This window comes from Impatiens glandulifera, chromosome 2, assembly GCF_907164915.1.
Source record: "Impatiens glandulifera chromosome 2, dImpGla2.1, whole genome shotgun sequence".
NCBI classification, from domain to species: Eukaryota; Viridiplantae; Streptophyta; class Magnoliopsida; order Ericales; family Balsaminaceae; genus Impatiens; species Impatiens glandulifera.
The window spans coordinates 58,254,172-58,280,536 of NC_061863.1; the positions used below are offsets into that span (position 1 = coordinate 58,254,172).

At 33.6% G+C, this 26,365-nt stretch overlaps 4 protein-coding genes across 4 annotated transcripts; 3 read left to right on the forward strand and 1 right to left on the reverse strand.

Moving 5' to 3' along the window:
• Positions 1–651: 651 nt before the first annotated feature.
• On the reverse strand, positions 652–9,384 carry LOC124927644 (nuclear pore complex protein NUP1-like). Its single transcript, XM_047468099.1, has 8 exons — positions 9,009–9,384; positions 7,708–7,754; positions 7,470–7,585; positions 5,963–6,185; positions 5,537–5,833; positions 4,564–5,298; positions 3,317–3,756; positions 652–2,731 (listed from the first exon to the last, which is right to left on the reverse strand). Exons 1-8 carry the CDS (start codon positions 9,271–9,273, stop codon positions 1,030–1,032), a joined length of 3,825 nt encoding a protein of 1,274 aa, XP_047324055.1. The 5' UTR covers positions 9,274–9,384; the 3' UTR covers positions 652–1,029.
• A 4,426-nt stretch (positions 9,385–13,810) lies between these two features.
• Positions 13,811–19,346, forward strand: LOC124926763 (phosphoribosylaminoimidazole carboxylase, chloroplastic). The gene is made up of 16 exons (XM_047467051.1): positions 13,811–14,085; positions 14,191–14,406; positions 14,849–14,960; positions 15,171–15,233; positions 15,345–15,483; positions 15,700–15,755; positions 16,064–16,137; positions 16,265–16,412; positions 16,526–16,699; positions 17,570–17,657; positions 17,755–17,871; positions 18,125–18,222; positions 18,304–18,421; positions 18,523–18,617; positions 18,706–18,812; positions 18,913–19,346. Exons 1-16 carry the CDS (start codon positions 13,859–13,861, stop codon positions 19,004–19,006), a joined length of 1,926 nt encoding a protein of 641 aa, XP_047323007.1. The 5' UTR covers positions 13,811–13,858; the 3' UTR covers positions 19,007–19,346.
• Positions 19,347–21,051: 1,705 nt separating this feature from the next.
• LOC124925961 (AT-hook motif nuclear-localized protein 14-like) lies at positions 21,052–22,964 on the forward strand. The gene is made up of 6 exons (XM_047466110.1): positions 21,052–21,538; positions 21,795–21,847; positions 21,938–22,069; positions 22,148–22,300; positions 22,379–22,555; positions 22,652–22,964. Exons 1-5 carry the CDS (start codon positions 21,133–21,135, stop codon positions 22,523–22,525), a joined length of 891 nt encoding a protein of 296 aa, XP_047322066.1. The 5' UTR covers positions 21,052–21,132; the 3' UTR covers positions 22,526–22,555; positions 22,652–22,964.
• Positions 22,965–23,391: 427 nt separating this feature from the next.
• LOC124927777 (protein EIN4-like) lies at positions 23,392–26,168 on the forward strand. The gene is made up of 2 exons (XM_047468248.1): positions 23,392–25,352; positions 25,436–26,168. Exons 1-2 carry the CDS (start codon positions 23,625–23,627, stop codon positions 25,976–25,978), a joined length of 2,271 nt encoding a protein of 756 aa, XP_047324204.1. The 5' UTR covers positions 23,392–23,624; the 3' UTR covers positions 25,979–26,168.
• The last annotated feature ends 197 nt before the right edge of the window (positions 26,169–26,365 follow it).

The following is a 26,365-nucleotide window of genomic DNA, read 5'->3' on the forward strand; positions in this document are numbered from 1 at the left end:
AAAAAAAGGTCATTAATAGATTAATTATTAGCACACTCCTGTTTAAATTATCGTGACCTTTTTTTTTTTGTCTCTTAATCCGACTCTTACGGATTTACCACTAGAGACTTAGACCATCTTACCACTAGAAAGTTTACTACAACCCAAACCCAAATTGATCAATTCTACATATTCCCTTCACTTTTTATTGTTAATAGTAAAAAATTAATTCAAGAATTTTATAAAACAAATTGCTTCCACTTTCAAATAGATTCCATATTAAATTTATCAAATTTAACATAAACTAATATATGTATGAAGAAGACATAATATAGCACTAAAACTCAAATAAATATAAGTTAAAGCCTACAATTAATAGAAGATAAGAGGAACTGAAATACATACAATTAATAGAAAATCTAAAATTATGATACACACACATTTGAAAAAACATAAGGATGTGTCAAAATAGTCAAAAGGGGAGATAGCTATGATCATTCATCACACATTGAATGGATGTAAATAATTCCTACCAAATATGAAACATAAAAATAAGGTCCAATTGAACTTAAGTCAAAGGTTCCTCAAAAAAAGTGTAAATCTCTCCCCTTTTTCATCACATCCATTGAATTTGTCAAAGGGACAAACTTAGGTATTGACTTTTGGGCAGTAAACTAAAATATTTCATTCATTCGTACTCTTACCAAATTACAGAGTTATTAATAAAGAGCAAAATCATATCTCCTTTGTTTACACATATGACACCACAACTCATAGTACACATAAGCAACAACATCAGCTTTGAATCCTAAAATGAAGACTCAAATCAATCTTCCCAACAAATTATACAAGACAGCAGCAACTGACAATATTTAGACACTAAACAAAAGATAACTCAAAATTGTGGACTCATATAATAACAATTCATACTTAGACCAACGCCGCTCCAACAAAGAAGAGGATAAAGATACCATTAATCAGATGCTGACCTGAAACCAGCAATCGGAGAAAAGGAGAAACAAAGAAAGAGCAATTATTACCTGGATGAATTTACTTCCTCCTGTTCTTGTGTTTCACTCTGACGTATTTCCGATTAGATTTGTCGTCAGCACCTGATCCCAACGAAAAGCTACTACTTCCACCCCCAAATTCTACGCTGCCTGATGCCTGAAAAGCAGGTAGGGGGTTTGACGGAGGAGGAGCAGCTTGACCAAATTGGAAAGATGGCTGACCCGAGCCAAACATAAAACCCGGTGAAGGAGTAGGAGCAGCTATAGAAGGCGTCTGTCCAAACACTGGGACAGATGAAGCTAATGAAGACTGTATCGGATCCTCAGCCATACTATCCTCCATATTCATCTGGTCTCCGTTGTTACTTGAAGGGGCAAAGGTCGAGAAGGAGCTGCCAAAGGCAGGCGCTGTTTGAGGAGAGGCGGTAGCTGTAGACGATGTGAAGGAGAAAATCGAACCTGACGAGGCACCTGTTGACGATCCGAAAATCATAGGAGAACCAACGCTCGCAGCAGCAGCAGAAGCCGGAGAGGGTGATTGTCCAAATACAAAGCTAGTCGTTTGAGATGAAGATGAAGATGCAGATGAAGATCCAAAGATAGATGCTGTACTTGGCGATGGCCAGCTGGAACCGAATAAGCTAGAAGTGGGCCCACTAGAGCTGCTGGTGCCAAAAGCAGTTGTCGAACCAAACATGTTAGTGGCTGGTGACGATCCAAATATGCTAGAATTGGTTCCACTCGAGCTTGTTGTAGTGTTAATTGCTGAAGAAGAAGTGTTTGCACCAAAACCAAATGGAGAGCTGCTTGGATTTATTCCAGAGTTGCCAAAGACAGTAGAAGATGCCCCAAACTGAACAGGAATGCTTGTTGTTGCAGTTGAAGACCCAGTTCCAGGAAGAGAAGTCTTTGCTCCAAAAATGGGAGTCTCAGGTAGGCTGTTGTTAGAAGATGCAGCAATGGGCATGCTGGATCCAAAGATGTTGTTGCTAGTAAGGTTGCCAAAAATAGTTTCCTTCTCATTTTTGGACTTCAAATCAGTTGATACAGCATCAGTAGCAGTAGTTGACATGGTTGAAACTAAATTTGACGGAGCAACTGATGTGGCTCCAAATTTCATTAGTGGCGTTGAAGGAAACGGAGAGGACAAGTTGCTGGAAGATGTAATGGCTGTGATAGTTCCATTAGGAGTATCGGCAGATTGAACAATTGGGGTTGTAAAGCTTCCAGGAGCTGAAGTAGCTGAGATCATTGAGAATGTCATAGGGCTTGAAGAAACTGAACCGTTACTAACATTTGGTTTGGTCTCAGCATTGCCAAATGTGAAAATGCTGCTTATTGATGTTGAAGTTGGCAATTTCTCTGTTGCTTCTGCAGTTGCCTGCGAAACATCCTTGTTATCTCCTAGATCAGATTTTTTGGCAGGATTACCAAAAGTGAAGGCACTGCTTGCTGCTGGCGATGAAGTTGGTATAGCAGGAAAAACTGGAGCTGGAGGGTTTGTTATCGCTTCTACAATAATTCCCTTTTCATCTTTGCTGTCCCCATTACTCAATTTATCAGCCACACCGCCAAAAGAAAATATACTGTTCGCTGTTGTTGAAGTTGGAGCTGGAACAGAAAATGAAGTAACAGTTGCTTTCGGCGTCACTTCTGTAGTTGCCTTTGAATCTACGATTCCCCCTTTATCTGACACAGAAATCTGGGATCTAGATGCCGGACCTGAGCTGAAAATGGGAAAGCTGGAAGAAAAAAGAAATCATGTGTTTAGCATTCACATATATCCACATATAACTATACGATTTAGTCCATGAAAAGGGTTGTTTAATTATGGTTAATTTCATTGCCAATAATTTACATTTTTAAAAAATTTAGGTGCAATTTATATGTATATGCTCAACATTATCAACGTCCTCCGCACCAGATTTTTCTAAAATATTCCTGAAAGTAGCTAAATGTTCTCACTTTTTTAAGTTACTGATATCTAATCCAGGTGATCCAATTTATACTTATATACTCAACACTAACAACCAATTAGTAGTTCTTAGTCCTCGGCACCATATTCTACTAAATATTCCTGAGAGTAGGTGGTTAAATGCTCAATTTTCTAAGTTATCTATATCTATAATCCAAGAGGATATCAGCAATCTACTTGAACCAAACCCACAATCGCAGTGCAAGCCTATTTCCTCCAACACCGTTACAACTAAGCGTCATGAAAATTCCATTGTCCTGGAGTTCGAATAGAGTTGAACATCAAATAAAATTCTTGAATGCTACAAATATTGCTGAAACCATAGAAGCAGGAGAGTTAATTATAAACTCACCTGTTTGTGCTTGCCACTTTGGAATCTGATGAACTGGGCTTGGGGTCTGAAGTTTCAGTAGCCGGAGAGAATGCAGAAAATGAGGGAGAAGGAGCCTTGTCAACAATAGAACTAAAACTAAACACAGGTGGTGCTGCATCCAGCTGTTTTGGTTCCATGTTTAATGGTAGATCAGCAGAAGCTAGCTGAGAAGTTGTGACGGAAGGAGTGGAAGCACCAGTAAAGATTGGCAAAGAACCAAAACCAGTGGTTTTTTGTGTTACAGGACTAAACAATGACTTGGATTCAGATAGGGAAGGAGATTTGGCTTCCACGACCAAATCAGTAGAGACTGACTTACTCTCCACCACAGGTGTCTCCAATTTTCCATTTCCCTCAGTCACAGGAATACAACCAGCTTCGTTGAAATCAATATCATCGTCTATATCCCAAGACTCATCCTTCATGAAAATTAATAACAAGATAAATATGCAATTTTGAAGTGAGCGCTAATCTAACTAGATTTTGAGCTCCAAATGTCAATTTCATTTACCCAAGTCTACAAAGAAGATTAAGGAACATCTCAGCAAAATTTATAACAGTGCAAGTATAAAATGGACTCACTGGATCTGCTAGCTTACACATTCATTAGGCATTTCAACAATCAATGAACAAGACTAAGACGCACTAGTTTACGGGGGAGTTTTCATTAGCATTTTTGTCTAGGACTGATTCCTATTTCTTCCTCTGACAAATTTGTTTTGTCAAACTTTATCTACTGTTCATTATCTTTTGCATTCCTATGTTTAACTGGAACTCCTGTTTTTAGTACCTGGGGAAAAAATCATTTCATTCATAAGGAGGTTTTGGAGTTACACCATTTGGTTAATAATTTAATCCAACCCTTTTCCTATCTGATGAGATGACCCCTTCTATTCTCGCTCATAATTCATGGTTGTGGAAGTATAGTTCTTTATTTCTCTTGTTCAAACCCTAAATTAGTTCTTGGAATCCTGTGGCATATGGAAATGTTCCCTACATCAACGCTGCCCTTTTTCAATACGTCTAACTAAATATATTTCTAAGATGAACTGTATGTGCTCCATTATCAGTGTGAGGGAAGTAGTTATCATGATTATTTTTTAAATTGACAAACAAAAAGATATTCCACTTGCGTATTTTAGTGGTTTAAAGGAAAAAATTATCTTAAAAAGCACATCAAAAAAAGTATCCTCAGAAAGAGAACCAGATAGCTAAATATAACTAACCTCAAGTGCACTCATCTGAAACGCACGTCTACTATAAGGTTGAAAGACAGATTCTGGGATATTCAGAACTGCATTTCCATCAAAAGGTGAGATATCATTTACCAAAGTGGATGTGTTCTTTTCTGAGGGAACTGCTTTTTCACAAGAAACGGTGAGCTCAACTGGGCCATTTTCTTGTACTTTCTTTTGCTTCCTTGAGCTGGCGTCATTATAAGTATCAGGAAAAGATCCATGCATCTCCTTCCCAGTTTGGGGATCTTGCAATCCTTGAAGAATATGCAATGAATCCACATTCTCAAGGCTTCTAAGAGCTTGTCCTTGCAGCATATCAGTGGTTAACCTATTAGGCGACTTCCCCTTCATAACTGGTTTGACTTGTGATGATTGCTCGTTGGGGACAATTTTTTCAACTTGTTCCAATATTCTTGCAGCAACATCAGTGGATTTAGAAGGAATTGAAGTATAATTTGTACCACGAATTCCATTCTCCACAGTCTTGCCCACTGTTAGAGGAATTCTACGACCAAAACCATCTAAGGGTAGGACTGAATTTGTTGTAGATGAGGGATATTTGGCCACATCAGAAACAGCACCAGGTGCACCGCCAGCAAAAGGACTTCGAGCTACTATGCGATTCAATGAATTCGTAGTAAGATTAGTCTTTTGTCGGAGTCTACGTATTGGACCAACAGATGCGATCTCATCATCTATCATTGAACTTCTGCGCTTTAAATCCTGAAACAAATTGTAGAAAAATGAAAATAATAAGTGAAAAGGCAAAATAACGGATCTATAACATAAATGGTTATGTCTATCAATTGTCCATCAACTATCCACACATAGAGAGAGAACTTTCCATGACAACAAAATTATTACATGCAGAGTTTGTGTTACAAAACATTAAATATAATGTTTTAAAAATTTTGGAATGTGAATTGTCTCTTTGAGAAACTATACTGAGTAGTAAACAAACCTTTTGACTAGAAGTTGGATGAACCTTGGAATATGGTGTACGGGCCATATTGTAAATAGCAGATCGTCCGAGGGATCTAGGAAAAGAACCATTTGCAGGAACCAAAGCACGACTAGTAGACTTTACTAATGACGTGACTGGTGATTCGGGATGAAATGGAACATTGTTGTGCAACATTGTGTCTTCCATGTGAGCTTTATAATGCAAACTTAACACAGATTGTGGCTCTTCTGAAGTTTGATTGCCCATGTATGCTTTTGCAAGCTCGGCAGGAGAAGAAACGTTCTTTTTTGGGATCTGCGTCATTAAACCACATGGCTTCTTATGCAGAGAAAAAAGTTTGATATGCAAATTTGAAAGCCAGATGAAGAAACAAAAGAGAGATTTATGGTCATTTGTGAACTGTGTAGATAGATGTTAGCTTACTTGTGAATTCATAACAGGAGAAGAAACCCATCCAGCAGACTTTTGACTCTCTAAATAACTTCCTTGCCTCGCTGTCACTAGACTACCTGCAAATTTGTTAAGTGTTCCGGAAGGTGATGCTGGATGCCCTAGACTAGTCCCAGCCCCTCTTCTGTCCTCATCCTTGTTGGGAAAACCAACTGTTTTTGAATTTAACAGATCCATTAAATGATTTATCTCAGATCTGCATCCAAAAATAAATCATGTCATCAATCCCTGATTCTCTGAAAAAAATTGTGGATAATCAGTTTCAATTAACTCGTGTCCAATACATTCCTTGCATCTCTACCCCAACTTCCTTGCTTGAAGTAACATTATTTTAACTATGGTATATGAAAAAGAGCTCGTACTCACAGAAATATGAATTATTTTTTAAAAAGGTCAACTTTTCATTGAAAGTAAAACGCAAGATGCGTTTAGTGAATTACAGATGGGAAGGAGAAGAGAAACAAAAACAAAAGAACAGAAGGAGAAGAAAAAGACTTAATGCCAATAAGTTCAAAATTTCCCAACCCATACAAAATCCCCTTTTACGAATACAAGCAAACGCGTGGAGCATAAGGCCTTTTGAAAAAGGTCAACTTTTCATTGAAAGTAAAACGCAAGATGCATTTAGTGAATTACAGAAATATGAATTATGGCATTTCATCACCTGAGTTTGATCAAGGGAGAATATTATGGATTATGTGAACCTTGAAGTGAACCTGTGAAGGTTATGATGCTAAAATATTTTATAAATTAAAAAGTAAAAAATAGTATGTAATTTTTAACTGTTGATTTTCATGATAAAGTGAATTAGATGTTAAAATATTATTATTTCATAGAGGTGTTTTGGATTAATTGGCCTAATAGGACCTAGGATAAATCAACAAATGGTATTCAGGGTTTACAAAACTTTCAGTCTATATCCAAGGCTCCCTAACGTCAGAAACCCAGGGTTCTCTATAATCATTCGACTATCTTTTTCCTTTTGTCCCTATGTCTCTTAGCTGTAAATAAAGTTCAACATCTAGCTTGTTTCCTTACCAGCCATTGTCCACAAATTATGTTTTGGGCATCCATTCTATGATAACATTTGTATGACAAAAATCAACGTATTCCAACTGCACTTATACCACCAAACCAAAACACGCTAGCTTCTATGTAAGCATGTTTCAACAATAAGCTGCCCAAGCACTATCAATAAAATTCTGGAAGTGCTCCATGAATATATGCATGAAGCACAGGCTTTATTTAGTGGCAGAGAATAGGATAAATACAACTAATAACAGGGATATGTGACAAATTATGACAAGGAGCTCAAAAGCAGATAGCAACGTATTTATCTTACATCAGAAGAGTTTTAATAGCAAGAAAGTGGACTCTCATTAAATATTTGTATGACGGAGAGGTTGAACCCAATGATATGTCAAACATTCTATAATAATCGATGATCTTCTAGGAAACTGTCCTAGTTTAGGTTTTTTACCTTGTGAAGGACCTTTGCCTTAGTGCTTGCTCGAGTTCTGAAATCCCATTTCCATCAAAGCTTACAGATGGGCTCTTAAGATCATCAACACCTAATTGTTGAACTCTAGAATGGTTCTTCACCACAAGAGTTTGAGCATTGTGCATGTAACAGCATAAAATATCAAATAACTAGAAAATGTGTGTTCGGGAACAAAAAGTAATTATGTTGGAAAAAACATATTGAAATTCAAGCTTACAATTTGAACTTCCTCCGGGACACTCTCTTTTGATTCTCTACCAGTTACTGTGAAAAAAGTATCTCAGACAAAAGAATTTAAAAAAAAATGAAGAAAATGAATCTTTTGGTAAATCTTAATGTGTGTAATCAATATTTAACAGGATCCAATAAAACGATATAAAATAGTATCCAAGAGAATCATCATTGAAACACAACCATGGAAAGGGAGATCAAGAAAAAGAAAACATAAACCTTATAGATCTTTTTTCTGATTCTAAGGAAATGAATTGGCAGGGGTTCTTCAAGCAAGATTAAGCTGATGAAAGTATTTAAGCCCACCCCACCATGTAAAATGATGTAACAACCTCAAATTTCAGCCATTTGGGCAATCCTCTGCAAGAAAACATAGATGCAGGAGGAACGACCGAGGCCACATGGCTTACCCAACATTCAGTAAATGTGGTATTGTCCCATTAACTAGGAATAATCACTTTGACATTTCTGCTCAACAAACTTCATCTTTACCCAACCCTCTTAATTGAGTGGATTAGCCCAGAAGCATGAATATCATTGAAAAGGACATAATTTATTACCAGCACCAGAAGTGATTGTACTTCTCATTAGAAGTGAAAAATCTTGAAAAGGGATACCGAACTAGGGGGTGGGGACTGGGAGTAAGACTCCTTTGTTGATCCTACTACTAATAATTGTTTGCATTTCAAAGTTTTAACATTTAAAAAAAATTCACCATGTTGACCAAAAAGCAATATGATGTATACATCTAAGATTACATTACTCTAAATACTGATAAAATTTTGACACCTCTGTAAGGTTACTGCCTTTTTATCATGTTTATGATTATCAAAATGAAACAATATTAGAAAACTATACAATCAAATAAGTTATAGTGAAAAAACAGATGCAGAGAAGTTAATGAAGAAAACTATTAAGAGCATCTGTTGCAATACATGTAGGCCAATAGAGCCAAGCTTCCATTTCTTGAAGCCCTCATGCTTCAGAATTCATTTCAATGTACAAAACCATATCATATCAAGACACAAAATATACATTTGAACAAACGGAAAAAAGGAAGAAAATAAATATCTTTTATAACAGAAGCACAATTAATCAATGGAAAAAGAAAAAGTATCCTCTTAAGGGACCCTATTCGTTCAAATCAGCAATGAGCATGAACCCACAAAAACTTTATATAACCACAAATTAATTCCTTTAGCTTCAAAACATAATACACAAGACAAATGAAAACTATTATGGGTGACGAATTGGTAAAGATAGGTAGAGAGAGAGAGAGAGTAGAACCTGGTTCTGGTTGTGACTGGGGAGGTGGAGCGATGCGCTTGCGGAGCAAGGAGGGAAAGAACAATTGAGCACTGGACATAATAAGTTTAGATGCGGGGCTAATTATTCTCGAGAACCAACCGGCATCTGTACTAGACTTCCGAAGAGCAGTCGGTGGCCGGGTATACGGAGTCTGTGGGGGCTTTCGGAATGGACGCTTCCTGAACTTTCCGCCCGTTCCACCACCGCCTTCGTAAGATGTTCCTTCCCCCACAGACGACGCCATAGCAAACTCAAAGACGAAACTTCAATTTGCTAGGAGAAGAATTGAACGGTGGAGAGAGAGGGAACTAGCAATTTCTAAAAAATTAGGGTTTATGTGCCAAGAGGCGCGCATAAAGCATCAAAATATATATATATATATATATATATATATATATATATATATTATTAATAAATAAATGTGTATATATATATACCGCGTCTTTCCAAAAGTGTAAGAAAAAAATTGATATAATTATTTTCTTTAGAAACTTAATTGGATTGAAATAAGAAATATTATTAGATTTGTTAGAATATTTCATAATATTATTTTATTTAAATTAATACTTTTATCAAATTAAAATTAATTTACTTAATGAAATTTTAAAAAGTAAATTTATGATTGATTGAAAAAATAAAACTAAAATTTTCACAATCCATCCTCACCCTTTTTCATTTTTTTAAGTTGACCAAGTTGTCTGATTCTTCTGATTCTGGCATTATTTTACATGAAATTAAAAATATGATTTCTCATGACTAAATTATCTCAATTATAATCTAAGGTCAATTATAATCTAAGGTAAGCTTTATATTTGAATTGTCTTAGATTTTTTATTTTTTTCAATTTGACTGGTATAGTTAGTACAAAATTTTAGATATTTTATTAGTTTAGATGGTATTAATATACATAATTAAATATATAATAATTATCAATATATTTATTTTATTTATTATATTTTTAAATTTTTTTATAATAATGAGAATTTTAATATATTACATTATATATAAAATATTTCATATAATTTTATCATAATTTTATTTTATTTTATTTTAGATAATGTAATATAAATGTGTTCAATGAAGATTCTTTCATACCGAATATATATATATATAATGATGCTTCATTTTTAAAGTATTCCGATTCTCAGGTCGAGAGTTGTGGTTAATTTGAATATACATGTGAGAGTAAATAGATACTTGAGTCGGATTGTGGGTTTTCCATATATAGTTAAAACGGTTAAAAATAAATTTTAAAATGTTAATATATGTGTTTCGAACTTGCAACATAACAAAACTAAATTCAACACTAAATTTGATGAACGCGGGACATTTTAACCATATAAGTTTAATTTTTTAACTACTAAGGTATAATATAAATCAAATATTTGATTGGTCAAAGTGAAAGTGTAAGATCACAAGATAATAAGTTCATTCATAAAAAAAGATATAAAAAAAGATGTGAGAATATAATTTTTTATCGAAATAAATAAAATGTGAAACGGGAGCGTTCCATTTTTATTCGTAATTTATTAAAAAATTTAAACATTAAATACATATTATAATTTTTTTATTATTAAATTTATTTTAATTATATTTTTATTCATATTTAAATATAATAATAAACAAAAATATCTAATGTTACCCAACACGCTCATAGTCTTACTTACAAGTGATCATGCAATAATAACAATGATAATAATAATCCATTAGTGTAGACACTATAGCTAATTAAAATAAACATTTGCCTATAATGGCGAAGATGACAATTTTACAATTAACAAAAATGAGTTAAAGTTATGAATGTATTTAAATCCGGTACTAGTGCATCCTATGCAATTATATAATATAGGTTCATATGTTTTTAGTATTTAATAATATTATATATATATATATTTTTTTTTTTTACTTTTAATACTAAATATATATTATACCATATATATATATATATATAACCTTTTTTATTTACTTTTTAATTTCTTATTCCGTATTATAATATATTAATCATTTATATCTCATTTTATATTATTATTATATATATATTTTTTAAATCATTATTTAGAGACTAAAAATTTAATTTTGCATTAACCTCAAATTCTCCAACCGACACTAAATTTGATTTGAATGCCCTAATTAAGAAGTATTATTAATTACTATAACTAGTTATATTTTAATACTCTAATTAATAAGTGTTATAATTACTAACTTATAATACAATTTTTTTTTATAAAATTAACCATCATCTTTATTTTCCCGACTTGAGAATAGTTGTTAAAGAAAATGTGAGTCCCTATTATTTTAACTCACACGAAAGATGTTGACTTCCACTTTTGTTTCAATTTCTTAAAAATCACTCTTATCATTTGAGTTATTTTAAAAAAAAAATAGTACAATTTCCTCTACCAATTATATTATTTTCGTTAATCTCTTAACGTGGCTAAGTTGATGTTAATATATTGATTTGATAAGTTAATTGGAATTCAATCTTAGTAATGTGTACAAAAATTGCTTAAAAATCAAATGTCTTGATTGATTTCACTTGGATGTCATAATTTAATGAAATTAATTATTATGGCAAAAACTAATCTTATTATTGAACACAAAATGGATCTCATTGAGAATTATCTATTTTGTCATAATCTCACTACAAAATAGTTATGATTTAATTCTTAGAAGAGGTAAATGATGATGATCACAATAATGTCATTATTACCTTTCATTTACATTAGTATCTTAAATCAATTATTTATTTATTATTGAGATATTGAATCGTGTTTTGAGTGATGTACTAATACGTAACTTATTGTTTTTTTAAGATGTTATTTCAACCTTATAGGTATTTTTTTTTGTTTAAAAGTATGATAATGTTTTTTTGGTAATTTTTTTCTAACATGATAATTTATGATATTTAACCACAAATAATTTTCTTATCTTTATAATATATTACACAAAATAAAATACGGATATCAAAATACTAGAGAAATTTGATTGAATGACTGTAAAAATGCCTTTATTTAATTTTATACGCTGGTGACATTTTTTTTTTTGGACAAAAATGCCTCCGTTGCGAAAAGTCTATAATCGCGAGACACAGCCCCGGTTGCGTCTCGCAATCGGCATTCGCGAGACGCAAATTATTTTATTTTTATTTTTTTTTAAATTTTCAAAAAAAAAATTGCGTCTCGTGAATGCCAGTTGCGAGATGGCATCCGGTTGCGTCTCGCAACCAGCGATTGCGTCTTGCGACAGAGACAATTTCGTAAAAATAATATAAAAGTATCACCGACGCATTTAATTTTATTCGCTGGTAAAAAAAAAATCAAATAAGGTCATCTTAAAATTTAAGAAAACTTTGTTTTATTGATATTTAAAGTTTTAAAATTTGTACATGACTTAATTGAGAAATAAATATAATAATGATAATTTGTGGTTTTCTTTGGGCTAAACAGTGATATCTTCATAATATATATAATTTTGGGTATTCATATGTATTTTTGTGATGTCATTTATAAGGTAGAAGATATTATAAATCATGAGTAAGAAATAAATAAAAATAAACTAGTAAGGATAGGGAATTGAAAGATTTGTTCATTATGTGTAGCGAAATAACGTGGTGGGAGTGTGATTAAATCGAATGGCTAAACATAATGTTAAATGTTTATTTATTATTATTATTTTTTAAATATTTATTTATCTATTTCTTTTTTTTTTCTCTCCACTCTATTAATAATTTTTTTTTATCTTTGTCTTTATAAATAATTTTTTTATTGTTAATTTGTAAATATATATTTATATATTTTATTATTTAATTTATTTATTTAAAAAAAATTAAAATAATAATATGGACAATAATAAGTTAAATAAAAAATATATATTATATTTGATAAATATATATTTAAAAAAATTAAAAAATTTCGTATTAATAATTTATTTATTTATTTTTAAAATGAGTTATAATAGAAAAAATAATTAAATCAGCATAAATATATAATTTTTAAAATTATATATATATTTTTTACTCAAAACTCTTTTACTAGTTGTTTTTCTCTTTTTTTTTCTTTAATTTTTTTTTTCATATTTCATTTTCTTATAGAATATGTTATAAAATTAACTTGAAAATGTTAATAATATAAATACATTATTAACAAAAATTGAAAAAATAAAAAATAAATTATTAATAAAGAGAAATGAGAGAAATTATTAATAAGTATGAGAGAGATAAATAAACATAAAATTATGTTTAGTCATAGTTATCATTCCACGTCATTTTGTTCGTTACAAATCTTTCGCTATTCTATCATTACTCAAAATAAATATATGTAAAATAAATATATTATGAAGGATAAGTTTTTATTAAATAAAAAAAGTCACAATTTATATAATCAACATGCTTTTATGTCACAAAATAATTAACCTTCAATACTTTAAACCCTTTAAATACAACTCTAATCTCTAATCCTAAGTCAAATATTTTTAAACTTAAAAAACAAACCAGTATTTAAATTACTAGATATAAATTTAATATCTAATATATTTTATAATAATTAAAAGTTATAATATTTAAATAAAGTAGTCATATAAAACAAATATCAAACATGTGTTATAATTTATTTCCTTAATTTATAAATTTTGAAATTTTCAATCCACTCTATCAAATTTCATTTCATGTAAAATATTTTTCCCGCTTTTCTCTAAATATAATAATAAAGCAAGTAAAATTACATTTTATATATATATATGCAGTATATATAACTTAAAACCCTCCTTCTTTCCATTTTATCTGATTCAGCATTTCTTCAAAATTCTTCAACTTGAGATAGCCGCAGGGAAGAATGCAGAGTTCTTCTGCTCTCTCTGGTCATCATCTGCTTAACTCTGCTCCAGGTTTAGCTTTAATTTCCCGTCGCAGTTTCTCCTTTGCCTTTCCTATGTCAGCCAGCTCCAGCGATATTTCACTCTCCTCATCCGGCTCTTCCACTTTAGTACCGCCGCTAAAGCACGACTCTCCTTCTATTATGCTTTGTCGAGCATCTTCTGAAGTTCACGACTTTTATCCCAGGTACCGCAACCCATCAATTTAAATAACATATTTCTTATTGGGTGTACGGTTATTTGCGTAGTATGTGAAGAAATATTTGAATTTCATTCAATAATTTGTGAACAGAGATGGTGAATTAGCGACAAAGGGAGTTTCCAGTACAGTTGTGGGTGTTCTGGGAGGAGGGCAGCTCGGTAGAATGCTATGTGAGGCTGCATCGCAGCTGGCGGTTAAAGTTGCTGTTTTGGATCCAATGGAGAATTGTCCTGCAAGTTCTCTTTCTCACTATCACATGGTGGGAAGCTTTGATGACAGTGCCACGGTTGAAGAGTTTGCTAAAAGGTTGCATCTTTATTCCACATACAATTTTTTTTTGAAGAAGACTGCATTCTTTCTTTCAACAATACAAATAGACAACGGACCAACTAATTATCAATGTAAATGAACTTCCGCTAGCTTCCCTTTAACCATTCAATGTCCTCGAAAGCATCAAGAACGATGAATCTTTGTATACTGTCAGATTCCGAGTCTATTCGTTGAACTCATAGTTTGTCAAAGATTCCTACTGCCATGTCACACTCTTTTAACAGATCTGCAAGAGGCTTCTGCATTTTCCCTTTGATTTTGTTAACAAGCCAACTCCCTGTATGATTGTTTACAATGAGTTGATTTCACTTCCACATACAAAATTTATTAGATTGTTTATCCTTTATTGAATAAGTATGTTTGATTGTTATTGTTTCACCAACTTGTTTTTAGATGCTAATTCAATTTTGTTAGCCAGGTGTGTTGTGTTAACAGTAGAGATTGAACATGTCGATGTAGCAACTTTAGAGAAACTTGAGCAACAGGGTGTAAACTGTCAGCCCAAGGCATCTACCATTCGAATTATCCAGGTTTGTGCTAGCATCTTTCTCCCCATTACTTGCATTACTTGAAATTCGTAAACTTTGGTAGTAATGTTTCGTCTAATTTAAGTTGTTTCTCCATTTAATAAAGCTTGAATTGAATCTTGGACTAGTATTCATCATTTAGTTTATCAGGCACTTTCGGTACTAGTCATACGGTTTGATTTGGTTTAGTTATAATATTTCTTCCTTTCCCAGGATAAGTATTTGCAGAAGGTTCATTTCTCTAGACATGCCATTCCTGTTTCCGAGTTTATGGAGGTTAGCCACATGGTCTAAGTGTTTAACATATGTACTTTTTTCTTCCTGTTCAACCAAAGTTCAAGTTATAAGTTTCTCAGTACTTTTGACTATAAAATTTGGTCTAAACAGATAGATAATCTAGAAAGCGCAAAGAAAGCAGGTGACCTTTTTGGCTATCCTCTAATGATAAAAAGCAAAAGGCTCGCTTATGATGGCCGTGGAAATGCAGTTGCTGGCAGGGAAGTGGATATTTCTTCTGCAGTAAACGGTATATATTTATATAGTCTTCTTTAGACAATATTGATACTTTTTTCATAAAAATTTCACTGTGGATCTGATTTACAATTTCATGTTTAAGATCCTAATAGTTTCTTATTAAATAAATTATATACTCTTTTTTCTTTAAAAAAAGAAGAAAAGGTAATGTTCTTATAACTATCCAACTTATGATTTCCTAACTGAATAATTAAATATTTTTTCCCAGCACTTGGAGGGTTTGCTCGGGGATTGTACGTTGAGAAATGGGCACCATTTGTAAAGGTTAGATTCAAATTTGACATAACCTGCTAGCATAATTTGATGTTTATGCTACCATCTATTTTGTGTCTTAGGACTTGCTCTCTTCTCCTAAGATCTAAGCAAATCTCATGAATTGCTTTCATTTTTGATATATGGATTTTAGTTATTGTTTGGAAAATGTGGCTTGCAAAATATATATGTGCATGATGAAACTTTGGACAAATATTTTCTTATTTACTTACACAAGGTCTTGAAATAGATGTTAGATCTTAAACTTTTTCTGAAAATGAACAATTTTTGGATTATGTTTTTCTTTTATGCAAAAACAGGAACTAGCTGTCATTGTAGCCAGAGGGAGAGATAATTCCACCCTATGCTATCCTGTTGTGGAAACAATTCACAAGTAAGATATAACTCGGAGTTCATGATGTCTTCATTTGTTGCTTCATTTACTTTAGGTAGCATCTTCAAGTTGTTTGCACATGCTTCTTGATTTCCTGAAATTACTTTTTCTCCTTCTGTTTTGTTAGAGAGAACATTTGTCACATAGTCAAATCCCCCGCTGATGTGTCATGGAAGGTCAGAAAGCTTGCCACTGAAGTAGCAGACAGAGCTGTTAGTTCACTTGAGGGTGCTGGTGTCTTTGCGGTTGAGTTATTTCTGACAGAAGATGATAAGGTTACAAATATATTCTCAGTTTGATATAAATAATAATTCGGTTAGCTATTTTGGTTTCTTTCCATATCCAATTGTCTTTGATATAGTTTGCATTTTTCTCTCGTATTGTATAGATTTTGTTGAATGAAGTAGCTCCTCGACCTCACAATAGCGGACATCATACTATTGAAGCTTGTTTCACTTCACAGTATGAGCAGCACTTAAGAGCTGTCATTGGTCTTCCACTTGGTGATACGTCTATGAAAGCTCCAGCTGCTATTATGTACAACATACTTGGAGAAGAGGAGGTAAATTTTGTTACTTTATAATACTTACTTTAAAAGTTGGAAATGCTATGTAAATGGTTTATATGTGGAAGTTCTTTTATTTTCTTGGTAAGATTTGAACCCTTGACCTCTCATTCGAGAATGAACCCCACACACTAGACCAAGTTTTGTTTTGATCTGATACTTGGAAGTTCAAAATCCTACTACTTGTAGTAAACAAATTCCATGAGCAGTAGAATTGATTTTACTATCTGAGAAATAATGTTTACATGATTGAAATAAGAAGAAAGTTAATGAAAAAAATCACAGATGCATGATAAATGGGATTTTGGCATACCTACCTGCTCTGTATTGACTTATTGGTTCAAGGTTGTCCAATTTTTGATATCTTAGCATGAGCCTTTTTTCAATGTTACACAATCTCAATTGTATGAAACTTTGGTGGATAGTATGATGCTCTGCCAAGAACTTTTGGTTGAGGGTGTCATGTAGATTCATCAGGACAAATGTTTTCATATGCCAAAATGCAACTGTTCTTCAAGTATCCTCCTTGTGACTATCTCTCTCTCTTATTGTCCTTTTCAAGCACAATTGGGATATTCTTGAATACCATGTTTAGCTTTTACAACCAATAATGTGTGTGGTTACTCCCCATAAATAGTAGGGCAGTGTTAGGGTATGATTGTAAATACAGTACATGGCATGTAAATAGTCATAGTAAATAGATTTAAACTTGAAGCATTCATTTAATCTTAGTTTCATTGAAGTACATATAATATTTGGTAGGTAATTCTCATTAAACATTGATAAGTCGATTTGAAGTCTGCATGTCTGGTATTACTTGTGAGTTAGAGCTATTGTATTGATGTTTTCCCCCATAATATATATCAGGGTGAAGCAGGCTTCATTCGTTCCCATCAACTAATGATGAAAGCACTTAGCATTCCTGGGGCTTGTGTTCATTGGTATGACAAACCAGGTTAGAGTTAATAAACTAATACTACTACTTGATATCCTGTCATTTCCTAATTATGTCTTTTAACTTTGTCATACTTGTTCCTAATACAATATTCCAGAAATGCGAAAGCAAAGAAAGATGGGCCATATCACTATAGTAGGTCCTACTATGTCCATTGTTGAGTCACGATTAAAGACCATGCTTGGTGAAGAGTCTGTGAATGAACAGACTGCAGGTCAGCTGTTTAATCTGCTAAATTATTTCACAAACTTATAATGTAGGATTCTACTAGAATTGGATCAAATCGTCACATGAACTTTTATAAAATGTAGATAAGACAATGGTGCCCAAGTTATGTTTTCTTTAGATTATGGCTTGTTATTGAAGCCGTCTTTTCTGGGGCATGTTGTATTTCGCAATTATTAGAAAAACAATCTATCTATAATTATAGTTATAATGATTTAGTTCTTGTGCATACTACAATACAGATGCTCCACGTGTGGGGATCATAATGGGTTCGGATTCAGATCTTCCGGTTATGAAGGAAGCTGCAAAGATTCTAGACATGTTTGGTGTTTCCCATGAGGTGAAATTTAATCTATCTTGTCCCTTCCATCATCTTTCATAGGAGTGTCTTCTCTGGTCATTAGTTGTAGAAACCTTGCAGGTACGAGTAGTCTCCGCACACCGAACCCCCGAGAGGATGTTTTTATATGCCCAGTCTGCTCAAGAGAGAGGCGTTCAGGTAATCATTGCTGGTGCTGGAGGTGCTGCCCACTTACCAGGTTAGTCCCACCAAATATCGCTCCATCAAATCTTTTTTCACGAAAAATTAGAAAAACGGTATTTGTTTTTCTTACAATAATCGATTTCATGAATAATTTAGGAATGGTGGCTGCACTAACCCCATTACCAGTTATTGGCGTGCCTGTACGTGCCTCGACACTCGATGGACTCGACTCATTGCTTTCAATTGTGCAGGTATATATGAATTTCAATATTCCTTTTTCAAATTAAGAAAGGAGTAAACAATCTTTTTATGGTGAGTTGTGTTGTGTGGTGAATGCAGATGCCAAGAGGTGTTCCTGTTGCTACTGTAGCCATAAACAATGCCACCAATGCTGGCCTGCTAGCAGTCAGGATACTTGGAGCTGGTGACCCTGATCTAACTTCACGGTCTCTCTTTCTCTCCCATGCATAAATTGATTCTCCAAATTGTGTCCAAACAAAAGATGATAATCATTTTGACAATTTTATTTTCCTTGCATACAAGCAGAATGTCGCAGTATCTGGAAGATGCTAAAAACGATGTCATTGTGAAAGCAGAGAAGCTAGAACAAGATGGGTGGGAGGCATACCTAAAATCGTAGTGCCCTGAATCAACAACAACCAAGTTTCTTGTAATACATTCTGAGGGATTGAAAATTCTCGAAACATTAAATGGGAAATGTTTTGAAACCGAGACTAAGGATTTTTGTTCTCTGAAAGGAGACTGTGATTGGTCCAGTAGTAGCAATTAGATTAGGGAGCAGAGACAAGTCACAAACTGTCTTTAGTAGAGAATAGATTCATCTTAAAAGAAGAAGAGATAGTTAGATTGAGAGAAAGAGATTGAAAGAATTTTTCCTCCATTGGAATGGAGCAGATAGACTGCTATTGTTAACTGTTTTATCATATATATATATATATATATTTGGTGGATTCTCTTGAGATAGCCACTCATTGGTTTGTGATTGAGATGGGTTTATTTTATTAATTATCTTTTATAGAGGATCATATTAGTTTTTAGAAAGCTTGATGGAAAAAGAGAGGAAGAGGGATCTGAAGTTTTTCATGATTTAAGTATGTAATCCTTTGTCCCCTATATTCTGAATATTTTTATTATCAAGAATACCTTAAATTAAAATTGTAGTAACACGGTTGTACACTGTTTAGTTTTGAAGATATGGATCCTATGTATTCTGGTTGTTCTGTTTCATTTAAGAAATTGAAACATTATCTAGAGAAAAAATCTATTTTTATAATAATATAAGTTAATAAAAGTCATTTGATTTTGAGTTATTTAAATAATCATAAAAATTCGCATTTTTTAAAAAAGTGTTTGAAAAAAAGAAAGTGTAAAGAGAGAAATTTTAATTAGTAATTTATATAATTTAATTGTAGATTTAATGATTAAATGGAAAGAAATGCTAGGGAATCGAATTACTTATAATGTTGTTATATTCTTAAAACTGAACGTAATCGTTACTTCTATGTTCTTAAAACTGTTATTACGTTCTTAAAATACTAAGAACACGGATGTAATATGACATAAGTGTTTTGAAAATATTACAATGCAATTTTGAGAACATGACAAGATTGTTTTAAAAATATTAAAACACAATTTTGAGAACATGACCAAATAATGACCACATAGTTAGTAGTTTGGGTTTTTAAATTAAATATTAAATTATTTTAAAATAATTTAAGTCACATCAAAACTGAACCTTAAAAAAATAAAATTATTGGCTCTTCTAAGCAAAACCTTGTTTGATTTTATAATTATTTGAATAATTATCTTATTTATTTGCAAATTACTAGAAATTAGTAATTCAACTGAAAATAATATTCATTAGGTGATAAAATCTTCTGAGTTCTATTCACTAAAACTTTTAAATTGAGTCATTATTATGAGATTCATGTTAACATCTTAAAATTAATAAATAATAATTTAATTACTTGAAAATAAATAAACTCTTATATTAGGTTATTTGATTTATTTTTAATTTTCATTCATTCATCCATCATTTTAATTATTTAATTTATTAACTAAAATACTAACATATTTTTATTTTATTATTTTTATAAAATTTAAATCTAAAAAATAATTTTAATAATTTAATTCCAATCATCTAAAACAAAATCCACTTTACCATTAGTATAAGAGATGATTTAAGAAAGGGTATAAATTTATTTACTAATAAATAGTTTGAAATTAAATATATTTTAGTATTTGAATGATTTGATGATATTTAATAGTAGAAAAGGGTATAAGTAATAAAAAAAAGTTTCATTTTGATTCTGATTAAGAAAGTTGCTAGGTTGTTAAGTTTTTATATAAGGATAAATCTTGATGGCAAATAAATAAATAAATTAGATACTTATTTGAAAACAATGCAAAATAAAGATGTTTAGAATAATTTCTTCTTCTAATTTAATTTAACGGTAATAAGATGTAAATTTTCCGATCTTTGAGAAAGTACTACGTACGAATTCGTCAGGAAACAAGTTTCGCTTAAGTAGTTAGTTATAAACCTATTTATTGGTTAATTAGTTGTAATGGCGAAAGATTTGGAAGCTTCTAATCCTCCAACGGATCCAAAGGACAGAAATTCAGATAGGGATAATATACGTGGCACAGAATAAAGAAAAAACTCAACTTTTTTCAGTATCCAAAAGTCATTCCTTTTCTCACTCCTCCAACACACATCATCACTGTTTATCTCAATCGAATCGAATGGAACCGGATGAAAGTGGACTGAACTCTTACTATCACCATCACCACCCACAACCTTCTCTCCACCACCCTTCCTCCGCTGCCGCAGCCGCCGCCTCCGGTCATGTCAACTCTCCACCCAGAAATGGAATTCTCCTCAACGTCGACAGGTCCTCTCATCAGCTGGTCTATTCTCAGCCGTCTGTCCCCTCCACCGCCGTTTCTCCCCCGGTTGTTGAGCCTGTTCGAAGAAAAAGAGGACGACCCAGAAAGTATGGAACGCCGGAGCAAGCCGCCGCTGCCAAACGCTTGTCTTCTTCCTTATCTGGGACTATGTCAATTTCTTCTCCCAAGAAAAGAGAACATTCCTTGGCTGCTGGTGCTTCATCATCATCTTCCTACTCCAAGAAGACACAACAATACCCTGGTTTTGATCTATCTATCTGTCTGTCCTTCTATGTTTTCCTCTTCCAATTTTGTTCCACAGATTTCTATCTATCTTAACAGAGCTCATGAGTCATGACTGACTAATAATAATTGGGTTTTTTTTCTAGATGAACTGAATTAGAATGATCAAATACTGCTTCTTCTTGTCTTGGATTAGATGGGTATTTTGTTGAAATGAAATGATCAGTTTTTAAGAAAGTTTACTAATTTGTATGTATGTATGCATGGCATGGCAGGCAATGCAGGCCAAGGTTTCACTCCACATATCATATCTGTAGCTGCAGGGGAAGTATGTTAAATTCCTTCCACATCTTCTAATATATAACATAATCTCTGTGTTGTACTTAATGAAATCATTCATTTCCATATATATTATTAGGATATCTACGAAAAGATTATGGTGTTTATGCAACAAAGCAAACGAGTTATGTGTATACTTTCAGCCTCGGGTTCGGTTTCTAATCCATCTCTAAGACAGCCTGCTACTTCTGGAGGCAATGTCACCTACGAGGTCAATTGAATTTTCAAGAATTTTGATTCAAATTAACTGGTCATATATCATTAATGTTAGTTTCTTATGTTGTTAAAGGGACAATTTAACATTTTATCGATGTCTGGTTCTTATATTCATTCGGAGATTGGAGGAAGAACTGGGGGACTTAGTGTTTCTCTATCGAGTGCTGATGGGCAGATCATTGGTGGTTGTATCAATGGGACCTTAAGGGCTGCAGGTCCAGTAATGGTAAAATTTATTGTTTAACCAAACCATCTCAAAATTTTCTGTTTGATTTCGAATTTCCATAACTTTCTAATGGTTTAGGTATTTGTGGGGACGTTTCTAACCGACACCAAGAAAGACATCGGCCAAATTCATCATGCAAAAGGTCATGATCATTCATCTAGCCAGACCCCCTCTTCGAATACTCCATTTGGTGGACATATTTTCCTTGGTTCTGGTTTCGACTAAATCTTCCATTCCAATCCTTGTCGCGTGCAGGTTAATGTTTACAGTTCAATTTTGCAACACTTTAGACCTTAGAAGTTCATTCAATTCTAGAAACTAATCAAAACTTTTTTCTTGTCTTCATAACAGGCAGGACGGGTATGTGAAGCCGATTCAATATTAGGGTTTTGTTCGGCGCTTCTTCTTCGATGATTATTGGATAGGTTTGGACGATTGTTTCTTTGTTGGGAAGGAAATAGAAACATTGGCAGATGTATAGGTGACACAAATGGTTGATTTTTTTTGTTTCATGTAATGTGACCAATGAAATGATTATAATTAGTGATCATCATCATCTAACTGTATTATGTATTATTTAATTTCCTGTAATTTTCCTTTATTGCATCTTTAACAACTTTGCTCTATCTTTTTCATATTTATAATTTGTGAAATTGACTCTTCACATCTTTAATATTCCTAAATACAAAATAATAAATAACAGAAACTTGATGTGTCTATATCCCTAACAAGAAGCAGGATTTCTGATATTTGTTCGACCCATCAGCCGCAATCCAGACTGTTATACGAATTTGCGTTTAAGTTCAATTTTCTCTCTACTTGCGAATAAGTTAAATATTAGATGAATCTTATCGAAATGAATAAATTAGAACTAATAAATTGACTATAAACTAAATCAAATATACCCAACATAATAAGATGACAAATCAGACTGCCTAAATTAAATTTCCTATCCTAAGCTACAGTAGTCTCCACATCTGATCTACTTTATACCCTGTTTGTTTTGACATTTAATAATGAATATCACTTTATACTCTTCTTGATGGAGAGGAATATTTATTTTAGTGCAATTTGGATTTTGTTGTCTCGGGGATAAAGTCTATGTTTTGACTGAAAACCAAGGGAAGACTTGTCTCGGCCTCTTTCTTCTCCGTGTTTCAGGTCTCTCTCTTTGATTTCATATAATATGGTCTGGAATTCTGCTGGATCTGGATATCAAGCAGACAGATTCATCTTCTATGAACAAAAATACGGATTTTGGTTATTGGGTTTTCATATTTCAGTTCAAACTACTGTTATTAGAATCGGTCAATGACTTGCTGCAATGTTGAAACGCTATTATTATTACGCGATTTGGGTCTCCACTGTTTTCATGCTTATTGCCATCTCTGTCTCCGACTGTAACTGCGACGACGACGAAGACGATGATGGTCTTTGGAGCATTCAGAACATTCTCCAATACCAAAAAACAAGCGATTTCTTGATCGCCGTCGCCTATTTCTCAATCCCAATCGAGTTACTATACTTCATTACTTGCTCCAACGTTCCTTTCAAATGGGTACTTGTTCAATTCATTGCTTTCATCGTTCTTTGTGGAATCACTCACTTATTCAATGGATGGACTAACTACGGTCCTCACTCTTTCCAATTAATGATGGCTCTCACCGTTTTCAAAATCCTCACCGCTCTGGTTTCATGCGCGACCGCGATCACGCTTCTTACACTCATCCCACTTCTTCTCAAATTTAAAGTTCGTGAGCTTTTCTTGAAACAGAACGTATTAGAGTTAAATCAGGAAGTTGGGTTCATGAAGAAACAGAAGGAAGCAAGCTTACATGTAAGAATGCTTACTCAAGAAATTAGGAAATCTCTTGATAAACACACTATTCTACATACAACTCTAGTCCAGCTCTCGAACACGTTGGATCTTCACAATTGCGCTGTTTGGATGCCCTGTAAAAACAAAATGAATCTCACGTATGAACTCAAGGCGAGAATCTCTTCAAAGAGACGTACCCTTTCTCTTCCAATTGAAGATGGAGACGTGATTGAGATAAGGAAGACGAAAGGGGTGAGGATTCTGCGATCGGATTCTGCGTTAGCCAAAGCGAGCAGCGCAGATGGCGATGGTATCGTAACTGGAGGAGGGGTTGCGGCGATTCGAATGCCGATGCTTAAGGTTTCTAATTTTAAAATGGCGGGTGTAAGTACTCCCGAATTCGTGGAGACTTCATACGCCTTACTCGTTTTGATTCTCCCGAGCGAAAACAAGAGAGGTTGGAGCAAAGACGAGATGGAGATCGTCGGAGTTGTGGCCGATCAAGTCGCGGTGGCTCTCTCCCACGCTTCGGTTCTCGAGGAATCTCAGTTCATGCGGGAGCAGTTAGAAGAGAGGAATCGTTTGTTACAACAAGCAAAGGAGGAAGCTTTGATGGCGAACAAAGCTCGAAACGCTTTCCAAAAGGTAATGAGCAGGGCCATGAGAAAACCCATGTATTCAATCTCGGGATTACTCTCGATCTTCGAGAGTGCCGCCGCTCAAAGGAACATAGTCGAGACGATCGTTAGAACAAGCAATGTCCTCTCGACTCTGATAAACGACGCTGTTGAGATCTCGGCTAAGGATGTCGGGAGGTTTCCGTTGGAGATTAGGCCTTTTCGGTTGCATCCTATGATCAAGGAAGCTTGTTGTATGATCAAATGCTTGTGCGTCTGCAAAGGGTTAGGTTTCTTCGTCGACCTGCAGAATTCTCTGCCAAATCAAGTAATGGGCGACGATAGAAGAACGTTTCAGGTCTTATTGCATATGGTTGGTCACCTTTTGGATGTAAATGATGCCACTGACGGATCGGTTATATTTCGTGTTGCTTCTGATAGTACAAATGCACGTCCTGGGATTTGGAAACAACACGAAGAACATGTGAGCATAAAGTTTGAACTCGAGATCACTGATCACACAATGACGATGGCAACGATAATTAGTGAAAAGCACAAAGAAGATATCGTTTCTAAAAAAGGATTGAGCTTTAGATTATGCAAGAAGCTGGTGCAGGTAAATGCTGAAATTTGAGATTAGGGATGTCAATGATTTTGGATGAATCTCAAAACAGTTTATATTTATTTGAAAATTTGCAGATGATGCAAGGTAATATATGGATATCTTCTTCAAAACAAGGTAATCATAAAGAAATTATGACTCTAGTCCTCAAGTTTCAAATCCAACCGATGATAAGAACTATGCTGGAATTCGGGGAACAACAGCCGAGATCTAACAGCTCCATGTTTAGGGGCCTTCGAGTTCTCGTGGTAGATGAAGACGATGTAAACAGATTCGTTACAAAGAAGCTGTTGGAGAAACTTGGTTGTTTGGTTTCTGTTGTCCGGTCTGGTTCAGAGTGTTTGATCCATCTGGGTAATTCTGTGCAGACTTCATTTCAAGTTGTCTTTTTGGATCTTCACATGCCTGATATGGATGGGTTCGAAGTAACCAAGGAGATCCAAAGGTTTAGAAGCCGTAACTGTCCGTTGATAATAGCCATAACTGCGAGTGAAGAGGACAAACTTTGGGAAAGATGTTTACATGCGAAGATGAATGGACTGCTTAGAAAACCCATTGTTTTACAACAGTTTGCTGATGAGCTTTGTAGAGCCCTTCAACGGGCAAAGGAAGTTGTATGATATACACGAGTTTACAGCTACAAATAAATATTCCAATGAAAATAGACTCAAGATTGTATTGTAGAAAATGGATTTTATTTTTATTATTTTCTAGCCTTAGTTCTTGATAGGACTAAATGATTGCAAATTAGAAACTTCATCATTTCACATGTATGTAAGGTACATATGGTTGATAGATTGATTTATAACTCATTATAATTGCATTATAGGATGAACTATCAATTTTGGACTCAACACGAAAACACGACTCTGAGATTGAACAAGAAAAAATTTAGGATAAAGTTAAATCGATTTGTTTAACCTGATTAATAAACATGCCAAAATTGGGTCAACTTGAAATGACCCAGACCCGATAGTCAGATATGTGAACTAATTACATCGGGTTTG